This window comes from Cibotium barometz, chromosome 18 (assembly GCF_041138505.1).
Source record: "Cibotium barometz isolate CiBa-2024 chromosome 18, ASM4113850v1, whole genome shotgun sequence".
Lineage (NCBI taxonomy): Eukaryota > Viridiplantae > Streptophyta > Polypodiopsida > Cyatheales > Cibotiaceae > Cibotium > Cibotium barometz.
In genome coordinates, this window is record NC_141063.1 from 32,663,410 (window position 1) to 32,675,247 (window position 11,838).

General features: G+C 39.5%; 1 protein-coding gene across 1 annotated transcript; it reads left to right on the plus strand.

Annotated features, from left to right (window-relative positions):
- The first annotated feature begins 9,189 nt into the window (after window positions 1-9,189).
- LOC147629219 (expansin-A1-like) lies at window positions 9,190-10,377 on the plus strand. Its single transcript, XM_086812969.1, has 4 exons — window positions 9,190-9,338; window positions 9,429-9,589; window positions 9,664-9,982; window positions 10,063-10,377. Coding segments are annotated over exons 1-4 (786 nt in total). The 5' UTR covers window positions 9,190-9,336; the 3' UTR covers window positions 10,367-10,377.
- The last annotated feature ends 1,461 nt before the right edge of the window (window positions 10,378-11,838 follow it).

Sequence of the window (11,838 nt, forward strand, 5' to 3'; positions counted from 1 at the left end):
CTTGTACTTTTCCAAAGTACCAAAAGATTTGTATTTTTCTTTGTAAATCCAGTTAATGCCAATTACCTTACACCTTGGAGGATAACATAAAGGTCCCAAGAGGATAAAGGTCCCAAGTGTGGTTGTTTAGGATGAAGTCACGCTCTACTTACATGGCTCTTCCATCCACTTTGGATCCCCTTGTACTTCAAACAAAGGTGTGGTTAGCTACTACTAAATCTTGAGTACCTCTACCATAAGAGAGAAATTTACAAGATACTCCTTAGCCATGTTTTTCTCCTCTAACCTTTTGGATCTCTACGAACATCTTGAGGCACATCCTTGATGGCCAAAGTTTTTTCTCCATCCAAAAGTTGCTTGTATTACTTTAGGAAATGGATTACCTTTTTGTGGCATAACATGCTCTTGTACTTTATGTTTAAAATCCATGTCCATAAAAAATGGGACGGGCTTCCCCCCTCCATCAAAATGGGATGTGCTGCCCCCTTCCATCACAATGCGAGGAAGCCCATGCTATATGGAGAGGGGTTATGTTGCTTTCTTGATTTGCGTATTACATGATAAAAAAGAAGGAAGATCCAACTCCATTTCATGTGTTTGTTCTTGGGATGCCACATCATGGGTTACTATGATCTTCTTTGAGGGTTGTAGAGCCTTTATTTGCAAACTAGAGGATAGGTTGCGTGTTCCTCTAGGCCTCAAGTTGCAGCTCAGGCCTAAGAAAAGTCAATATAACTCATACTCTTTTCGAGCATATAACTCCCATTTATTGCATTGGGTGAGGCATTAAGAAATCCATCGCGCTTGGCGCTTCGTGTTTTTCCCAATCCATACCTCATGCTTAAGATGGGAGCGTGAGGGATGTTGTCCCATGAACTAAAGATAAAAACGTTGAGGTGTTGCACGTAGCAGAAGATCGCTAGATTGTAAGATCATGGCAAGCTGAAGGCCCTACACATAGGCTAATGCTAAACTTTACTTAATGATTGATTAAGAGATAGACAATGGTGTCAATGCAATGCAAGGCAGCTATATTATATGCAATGGTTACAGTTGAGATCTATGCTGACTATCCTTTTGAGAATCAAAGAGATATGCTGTAGCCCAAGAAGATGCATTTTTGGATTTTGGAATCCAATTTTGTTATTTGAGAATCTAGAACATGTACATAACATTCACACCCAAAATTTTCAAGTGTGTAGTGTTGAAGGTTTCTTACCCGAGTGTAGGCTTTGAATGCCTTCATTACACTCCTATAATTAGAATGTACACCACTGTGTTAACTACCTTTGCCCAAAATATTCAGGTAGATTATTTCTATTAAAGCATACTCCTTTTACAAGCTCAACAATAGAATGATTCTTATAGTCTTGCAACACCATCTTTCTATGGAGTGTGAGCGGTAGTGAGATGTTTCTTTATGAATTTCCTCTTTCTTTATAGAAACCCAAGAATTCAGCTACCAAGAATTATCTTCCTTGGTGTGTTCTAAACTGGTTCAATTTTTTTCTTTCTTGAACCTGAGTTTCAATCAATGTAAGCCATTCGTTAAACTTTTCAAAAGCCTGAGATTTCCTTCAGGAAATACACCTAAATATTTCTACTCTTATCATCTATCAATGTAAACAAATAGGAAGAACCTCCAAGTGCAATTAAATACATCTTTCCATAGAGATCAGGGTGTATGAGCTAAAGAGGAGAGCTAACATGATCACATATTTCTATGGTCATAGTTGGTTCCATCACTTGCGATGTAAACTCGGCCCATAGTAGTTTTCCCACCTCCCACGGCCATCCAAGCTCATCTTGGGGTGTGTTTGAGCCCCACAAATGTCAAGGCAGGTGTCTAAGAGTAAAGTCTACCTACTCCATGTGTGGACCATTATGAGATAATGGTCTAGTGTATCATGTAGCCTATTCGGATCTCTAAACCATCTAGCCTTTCAGGCCACCTTCCCATGTAAATATGGGGATGCCCCTCCTCAACCATGGCTACTCCTCATAATTTGCCATATAAACATGAGCTAGCCCCTCAATGCCTATATAATACAATTTGAGGATGGAGTATTGATATCCAACATATGGGGTGTGCTTCCCATCAAAATACAAGGAAGCCTATGCTACATGTGGAGGTTGTGTTGCTTTGGTGGTTTCCTTATTGCATATGATGAAGAAGAAGGAAGCTCCTCCTCCATCTGACATTGTTGTTCACAGCATACCACATCACAACTTACTATTATCTTTTTTTCTTAAGGTTCATAGAGCCGATATCCCTTTGACTCCATGTTGCAACCCAAGAAGATGCATTTATGGCTTTTGGCATCCAATTTGGTCTTGTGAGCATTTGGAACATGTACATAACATTCACACCTAAAAACTTTTAAGTGTGCATCTCTAAAGGCTTCTTACTCGAGTAGGCTTGTAAGAAAGTCGTCCCTTTGATGGTTCTTGTTCTACTCCTATTAAGAATGTACACTTCTTGTTGCCATCTCGACAATAGCATGGTTTTAGCACTCTCTAATCACTGTTTTATTGTAGAGTGTGAGCGGTATTTATCTTTCCTTGTAGAAACCCGAGAATTCATCAAACATTAATTCTCCTCCTTGGTCTATACTAAACAACTTCAATTTTATTATTATCTATGAGTTTCACTAGAGTTTCAGCCAATGAAAGCCATTTCTTAGTAGGTGAGGTTGCTTATGAACTTGAATTACCTCCACGAGTACAAGTTCATCAGTTTTATATATGAGTAGACTTAAGCTTTAAATATTGTTGTACTCGTCTTTCCACAAAGATCACCCTATACAAGCCAAAGAGGATAGCCCTAAAGCTAGACTCTTGTGGAAAGGGTTTTCAATGCTACTTACCCATCATGCAAGCTTCACATACATCTAGATTGTCAACAAACTGATGGGAAATACTTAACCAACTTACCTTTTCACATCTTTGAAAGAGTTTTCATATTAAGATGACCATATCTCTCATGTAAATGTTAGTCGATATGAATTGCAAACATCGAAAGCTCATACAAGTTGTTTCTTTGAATGCCCTCTTGCAATGACCTTATCATCTCCATCAAGAAGCACTACACCATTCTAATCAAAGTGAACCACCCACAAGTCAAAGTCCATGATGGTTGAGACAAGAAAGGAGGTTTCTCTTCATATTTGGAACCCAAAGAACATTTGAAAGGCTTTTTGTACAACCTTCTTAGGTATAAGTGAAATCGTACCTAAACCCTTGTTTGGGTACTTTGCATCATTACCCCCTACCACCATGATGCCATCTTCGACAAGCGACTGGTCATGTGCCTAGTAGACTTTTTATCAATAATCCAAGAATCATCATCACATATGATGTAATATTAATTTTCTCACTATCTAACTATTGCACACTTCTTCAATAACAACAAAAACTACTATTCTTCCTTGGTCTTTAGGGTGCCATTCTTGGCATCTACGTGCTTTATCCTGCATTATTTGGCTATGTTCCCTTTCTTATTACAATAAAAGCATTTAACCTTTTTCTTTTAATTTGAAGAGTTAGAATCCTTACCCTTGTTCTTTGAGTTAGTAGGAGAAATACTGGTTGCACCACCATTAGTCTACCCCATCTCTTATTTTAAACTAAAATAGTCATATTTTTATGATATAAACATAAACATAAACATGAAAAACACATAGATTGGGAAGAATACAAGTGAGTCAAAAATTTATTATATTTCACAAAGTGTCGAGCCTTTGGACATATATATATATATATATATATATATATATATATATCAACGAAGAGGTGGCTAATCGGAATCCTCAACGAATTCCAAGTGCTCATCATCATCATCTTCATCCTCCTCTTCACTTTCTTCTATCATTTCATGCTCATAATCTGGATCTTCCTCTTCCTCTTCCCCTTCATCCTACATATATGCCATCAAGTGCAAGGTAAGAATAGGGCAATAAAATACAATTAGATGTAGATAATAGAAATGTTGTTTCACTACCCAAACGGACTCGTCCAAGTGTACGCCTCGCATACGCATCCATGCCCACAATTGCGGATGGGGGGCTCTGTAGCCATAGTCGTAATCCTCCGTACTCCTCCTTTTTTGGGTCATGCCCAACAACCTCCCTCTATAAAAAAATTTAAAAAAATATATAATTAATTAAAGAAAACAATTTACCGTCATTTTTTATAGTTTTTAAGGTTTTCAATGTATTTTTAAAAATCGAAAGTTGTCAAATTTAAATCACAATGCATTAACTTTAAAAAATCTAAATTCAAAAACTTGCATCACTATTTCAAATAAAAAAATAGATGGTGATACAATTAAAAAACACTCCCTCGACCCTTAGAGTGGAGCTCGAGGCTCACAACTCCACAATGTCTCTCTCTCTCTCTCTCTCTCTCTCTCTCTCTCTCTCTGATCTCTCTCTCTCTCTCTCTCTCTCTCTCTCTCACACACACACACACACACACACACACACACAATGCCATTTTCTCCTTAATAAAAAATATGTACTAACACACTTACACTCTAGATACATACACATACTCATTTACCTCATATTTTAGTTTTATACACACACACTATACACACATACACACACACTAATGTGCAGAAACTTATCTCATTGATTGAACATTAATGGGGACTTTGGTAGAGTTTAATGTGTAATCTCTTCCAGCTTGATTATAGTATTTGGAATCTTACTTTATCATTATTGTTATTGCAACTACATGGTTATCATTTCCTATATTTTGAATGCACAGTCTAATGTTTTTCCTTGTAATGTTTTTTTGCAATATATAGTTTGGTACTAGGAAAATTTATGGTTGAATATATTGATCATAATGGTAATAATATCATATGTCCACACATGTTTCTCTAAGTATAGTTATACATATACTCATTCTCTCTACATAGGGGATATTGGATGAGTGAATTTTTTTTCTCAATGAACCTAGTTGAAACTTTATATTATTTTTCAATAAATATTTTCTCCTATTTCTCTGTATGAGCTCACAAGTGCATTTCTATTGGACCAAGGCTATTTTAAAAAAAAACTTGTTAGGTGTTTTTTCATATTTTAAGCAAAGTTTAAGAGTTTTATTATCTTCTAATTAACCTTTAATTAGTAAATAGTCCAATAAATAAGGGTCTATACCCCCTTTATAATGGTAATTTATCTATATATTGAAGTTGGCGGATTGGCCATTAATTTAATACATTATTTGCTAGCACCGATATATGCATAGTTAATACCATTATCAATGATAGGCTATGAGGTGAGTAAGGGTGGTGATGTGTTACCTAATTAAGGGATAATTAAGTCCTAACTAATCTCACTCAACCACCTATAAATACCTCCATGTAGTTGACGGGCTACACCTTATCTATTTCAACTAAACATTTCAACTAAACAAGAGTGGGATATGGCTACAACACAGGGTAAGCCACCCACTTTCCTTCGTTGTTTTCCACCTTCACTTCGTTTTTCTGTGCCTTCAGTCCGTGTCCATATTTGTTTGTTTGGCAATAACGTTGTGCTAGAGTGTGTTCAGAGGTTAATGTTTCTTTGTATTAGCGCTTTATTATTTTTAATCTATATAGCATGCTACACTGTTGCGTTTATTGCCTTCCCTCACCATGAACCCTTATGTTATTCTACCCTCACCTTGAGAGGTGTTCAGCTTGGTGATTTTATATATGGTGATTTCTTGCGATTTCATTTATGATGTTTCAAGGGATTATATGCTTTCACGCTAAGTTGTACTTTCATAATGTAGTTATCATGTGCATTGCCATGTTTATGTGTAGGCTTATGCATAGCCATGTCTATGTATATGCCAACCTATGAAACTATGCATACACATTGGTGCATACCATGCTTGCCGATTGGATGCAAAGCATGCATGTCATGCTTAGTTGCCATACACATAGCATTCAAACATTCCTTACCATGCTTAGATGCTATGTGCTTTGCATCCAAGCATAGCATGGCCACTTTACATCCAACATGGTGATAAGCATTTTTTCTTATGTCGATTAGATACAAAGCAACCATGCTAGGTAGTGATGCTATGTGCATAGTGTCCAAGCAAGGTCTATGGCCATGGCTTATGCATATCTAGGTCCATGGCTTACACATAGGCATGTATAGCTATGCATGTGTATGTGTAGTCCATTTACTTTATGCAAGGTGGGCCCTAATTCATGCTCTCCAAAATGGCAAATGTGATAGGCAAGGAATATGCCTCATATATTTGCCATAAGCTTGACTAGGAATATGACTTGGCAATCCTATGCATATGCCTAGGATCTCCATATGAATATGCCTATGCATAGGCTTTCCATATGTATATTCTTGCCATGGGCTTTCCATAGGCATATGACTTGCATATGCCTAGGCTTTCTATATTCTTTCCTAATCATATGCAAGCACATGCCTACAAGCCTATGAAAGAATAATCTTTCATATGGTTTGCATTTTCTTGCCATATGCTTGTGATGAAAGGTTAATATGCAAGCCATATGGGAAAGCATAGGCAAGCATATGGAGAGCCTTCATATGGCTTGCATATGTATGTCATATGCTTGCATATGGCTTTCATATGAAAACCTATGCATATGACTAGACTTGACATATGCATATGCCTAAGATTATGCAATCATATGAGTGCTATAGGCTTTCACTACACATATGCCTAGGCTCTCCATATGCAAGCGTATGCATATGCCTAGGCTTGCCATAAGAATTTGCCTAATCATATACTTGCCATAGGCTTGAATAGGCTTACATCATATGGCTTGAATATGCTTGCCTAGGCTTGCCATATGCATATGCCTAAGCATTTGCAAGCATATTCTTACCATAGTCTTTCCATATGCATATGTGTATGCTATGTATAGGCTATGCACAGGCATAGCTATGCCTAGGCTATGCATAGCCTATGCCATGCATAGGATACACATAGTTATGCCTATGCATTAGCCTACACATTACCTCTTTAGCACTATGCATAGATTCTTATATCTTGTATAGGGGTCACAAAGTTAGATGAAGATTTAGATTTTGTGATAAGTGGTGGTAAAACTGGGCAATGCTTTCCAGACCTCCTTATTTTGCAGGGTACAACTAGGCAAAGCTTTCCATACTTCCTTATTCTGCAGGGGTAGAGGTGCATGAAGATTTAGCTAGTGATAAGTGATGGTACAACTAGGCAATGATTTCTAGACCTCCTTATTTCAGTTTGTTTCTTCATCTTACAAGCTTAGTACCTTTAAGTAAGGTACTCTAGGAAGAATTTCTTAGCTATACCACCAAAATGGGTGAATTATGCACTTACATATAGCATGCAACCACTCATTGAGTATGTAAGTTAGCTTTGATCTAGTCTTTGCTATGTTATCATGCATTTTTTTTATCGTCTACATAGTCTACCGATTTGTACATTTGCCATGATTTAATTCAAGTTTAGGTCAAAACACCATATCAGATAATTTGGGAAAATACCCATTTCCATTTGAAAAATGGGATGGTGGTGAACTTGTCCAAAATTTTATCAAAACCTGCTCATGTGACATATCATTGAAAAGATGTAGAGTAGAATCTAGATCTATAATCTTCGACAAATTTGGAGTTGGCATGTTTAATATATATCCAAAATTAAATGGAGTGATAAATTCCCAAAATATGAGATTTATTCCAAATTATCTAATATTGGCTTTCAACTTTAAACATAATTTAGAGTTTTGAAAAGTGGTTTTATGCTTAAAAAACTAACTCATGTTATATGGGCTTTAGCCTAGGTTGAGAGCGGTGGTTGAAGAAGAACACTACTCAAGACTTGCAATCCTCAACCATTATGAGTGCATACAAGGTATATTGTACCTTGTCTTTGCTATTTTGCTATTATTTTTTATCTGTGTCAAGGCCACATGGCCCATGCATATGTCACACATGTAAAGTGATCCATGTGTGGGAGTTAGGTAGGAATGCATCACATGGCTATGCTTGCCATTGGCTTCCATGCTTGGCCATGGCTTGCATAGGCTTGCCCATGCTCTCCATACTAGGTTTGCCCATGCTCTCCATACTAGGCTTGCATGCTTGTCACGTCTCCTAGATGCAACTATCTATTTAGGCTAGGTGGCAAGCTAAAATGCGTGCCACCTCTCATTATGTAATACAAGAAAGCATTCGTACTCTTGACATGTTTATGGGCATTAAGAGAGAAAGATTGCTACTCAACCCAACTCTCCAAAATGGTAAATGTGGGCAAGCACTTTTGCATGCCCACCTTACATAATGTAAGGTAGCAAAGTTATATGGATAACAATTATAGTGTAATGGTGTACTCATGATCTATATAGAGTATGGAAAATGTTCCATATTTTGCTTTTGTTTGCTTGTTCATGCAAAGTACAATTTGAAATCATGTCTATCTTGAATTGGACATAACTTCTAATATGTAGCTATATTAGTCATCCTAGTGAGACTCCAAACCTTTTTCCATTTTTTTTTTGTTAAACTAATTTATAAAGTTACTACCACTCCTCTTCCTTGGATCAAGGATCAGAATTGATGGCACGGTGGCTCTAGAAGCACTATTGATGAGAGGTAGGCCTTCCCTAAACCAGGCATTGGTAGGCATAACATTCATATGTGTGGGTACGTAAGAGGATTGCTTGTACTAAGCATACATATGGATGTCAAATAAAGAGCATCGAGATAGTGTCTAGTGGACATGACATGACAACAACCACACTCGTAGATGATTTGGACACTTTAACTAAGTTCCATGGAACAAGAATTGGGTGCAAAATGGTTTGGACACTGAAACTTCAAATGGAACAAGGTGTGGGTGGCCAGCAATGGAATGATATATATATATATCCTCCGTCGTTTGTAAAGAATCCTTCATCTTGCGATTAGAACGTGGGGAGGGCATGAAGGAGAACGCGGAGCCGTGGGCGGTGGACGTACTTCGGCATCTCATTTTGCTGTCGTGAGTTGCACTACTTCGCGGTTATCAGCAGAGAACCTCGCAAAAACTCCGCATGGGGGGAAAAAAAAAGCAAAGGATTCCGGCTTAAATTGTAGTCAATCCACCGTCTGGGCCAACATCGCATCGAGCTTTTTTGCTCGCCACGACGCTTGCACAACTCCATTCCTTTGACTCTGCCCCTCTTTATGCGCCGCTAATATGCTACATAAACTCAGTCAGCCTGCAGCCTCTTCTCAGTTCCCAATTGTTTCCAGCTGCCCTCTACCATCACCTTGCCCTAACAATCTTGTAGCGGTTTCCTCAGCATATAATTAATTTGCTTGTGAAATGTAAGAGCCTGCGTATTGATGCAAATATATGTAAATTGTAAGATTGCAATTTATCGCAAATAATGTGGTATTTCGTATGTGGGAATGTAGGGCCGTCAAGTCGGCGCCTGCAACAGCTCTTATAGGGGCAGTTGTGAGCTTAACTCTAGTGTTTCTCTGCAACGAAGTGGACGGCAAACGGGTAGCAGCGGCAGCTTGGTCGCAGGCTTTTGCGACATTCTATGGCGGCAGCGACGCATCGGGCACCATGGGTAAGAAGTTGGAGCAGCCAACGTATAATTACAGAATCGTAATGCATGTGTTAATCTCTTGTATAAATATCCAGGGGGTGCTTGTGGCTATGGCAACCTGTACAACACCGGCTACGGGACCGACACGGTGGCGCTGAGCACAACGCTGTTCAACTACGGGCTGAGCTGTGGGGCATGTTTCGAGATCAAGTGCTGGAACCAGCGGCAGTGGTGCCTGCCGGGAAACCCCTCCATCACGGTCACGGCCACCAATTTCTGCCCGCCCAACTGGGCTCACCCCACCAACGCCGGCGGTTGGTGCAACCCGCCCCGGAAGCACTTCGACATGGCCGAGCCCGCCTTCACGAAGATTGCTCGATTCCGGGCGGGCATCGTGCCCGTGCTCTACAGGAGGTATAAATTATCCGCTAAATTCAACGTTTTATGTGTCTTAGCTTGTTGTAAGCCACACGCATTCTTGATGTCTGCATTAGGGTGCCTTGCCTGAAGCGAGGTGGCATAAAGTTCACCCTCAACGGCAACCCGCACTTCAACCTGGTTATGGTGTTCAACGTGGGCGGGCAAGGGGATGTGTCGGCCGTCTTCATCAAGGGCTCACGGACCGGCTGGCTGCCGATGCTGCGCAACTGGGGCCAGAACTGGGAGTGCAACACCGTGCTCACCCGTCAGGCCCTCTCCTTCCGCGTCGTCACCAGCGACGGCAAGAGCGTCATCTCCTACAACGTAGCGCCCGCAAACTGGCAGTTCGGCAAGACCTACGTCGGCAAGCAGTTCTAGGAGCTTTTCTACCTCTAACAAGTGACAACTAGCTCAGCCACATCCACATGGCGGCAAGAAGCTCGGTATATAACCTATATTATGCTCCATTCATAAGAGTACTCACTCGTAGCAACAAGCGGCAGAGGCGAACAAATGTAAACCCCGTCTGGCGTAGCTATATCAACCAAACCCCCCTCGCTACTCGATTGTACTCCAAGAGAGACGACAAATCATTAGTCTCCTTAGAGATGCCCGCTGCTTATTAAACCCCAATATAGTTGTGTTTTTTTAAATCAAAGAGTAATTAGAATGGTTGGGTACCCTTATTCACTTCATTGCTTCCACTTGTGCGTTGTGTTGCTTTAGAAGAACGTGTGTTATCTTTAATTCAACTCAATTCGATTCAAAAAGTAATGAACCTCAAGCCTATCATTATATTTGGTAGAGATCTTAAAGACGAAACGTTACAAATTCATTACCACATTTGAATCTAAGTTCTATGTCATTAGCAAGTCATAGGACTTTTGTGTTTGTTTGTGTGAGTGAGGGAAAAAAAACCATACATAAAGTATGGTGTGGGGCTGGCAAAGTCCTCCCCAAAAAATAATAAACATCTATAGGGAAACGTGCCTTCTCCCATTTCCAAAATAACACTTTGGATATCGAAAGTGATCTAAAGATACACCTTCAGTGTTGAAGGTGGCCACCATACCTTCATTGCTTTGCATTGCTAAAGTCTGGTGCGCTCCAAAGCTTGAGAATTTGATACACATCCTACAAATTCTCCAAGACGGTGTCGTGCTTAGGACTCCGACGCTCCTATCTCTCGTAGCAGCTCCATAAACCTCGGCAAAGTCGGATCTATGGCCTCGTATTCTCACAAGTTTACCATCTTGAGTACCTCCTGCATGCTCCAGGAACATGAATCTCTAAACATACTTGTTGGAAAGGGTGCTAGAGCTACATCCGCAAATCGATGAACTGCATGCCTACACTTACAATCGATGAACTGCATGCCTACACTTACAATCGATAGAGATCTTGAAGTACCTCGCAAGGATAATTACAAATTGGTTAGCACATATGAATCTGAGTTACATGTTGTTCAAGTCATACTAATTTTGTGCTTATTTGTGTGAGTGTTAAAAGAAACCATACATAAAGTATAGTGGGGATTTGGCATAATCTTCCCCAAAATTTTATAAATATAAGAGAATGTGCCCTTCCCTCGTTTCCTAAATAACACTCTTGGTATCGAAAGTGGACCAAAGATACACCTTCAGTGTTGAAAGTGGCCATTAGTTTGTTTGAATATAAAAGAGAGAAAAACAAGAATACCTTTGTCAGCCTGTGACATTGAAGTCGACGATGCAACTAGTCCTGTGTGATATTGTTTCACGATCGCTGATTAGTATAGAGCTATAACTGCTATCAGTGTGCACGATTTATGTTCTATCTCGTACCAAAGCCACAATCTACAAAAAAGCATT

What these genes read in the sequence shown, in the direction of transcription:
- LOC147629219 (XM_086812969.1), top strand. An exon ending in CGACGCATCGGGCACCATGG is followed by an intron (nt 9,590 to 9,663) that starts GTAAGAAGTTGG and finishes ATAAATATCCAG; the next exon opens with GGGGTGCTTGTGGCTATGGC. An exon ending in GTGCCCGTGCTCTACAGGAG is followed by an intron (nt 9,983 to 10,062) that starts GTATAAATTATC and finishes TGTCTGCATTAG; the next exon opens with GGTGCCTTGCCTGAAGCGAG.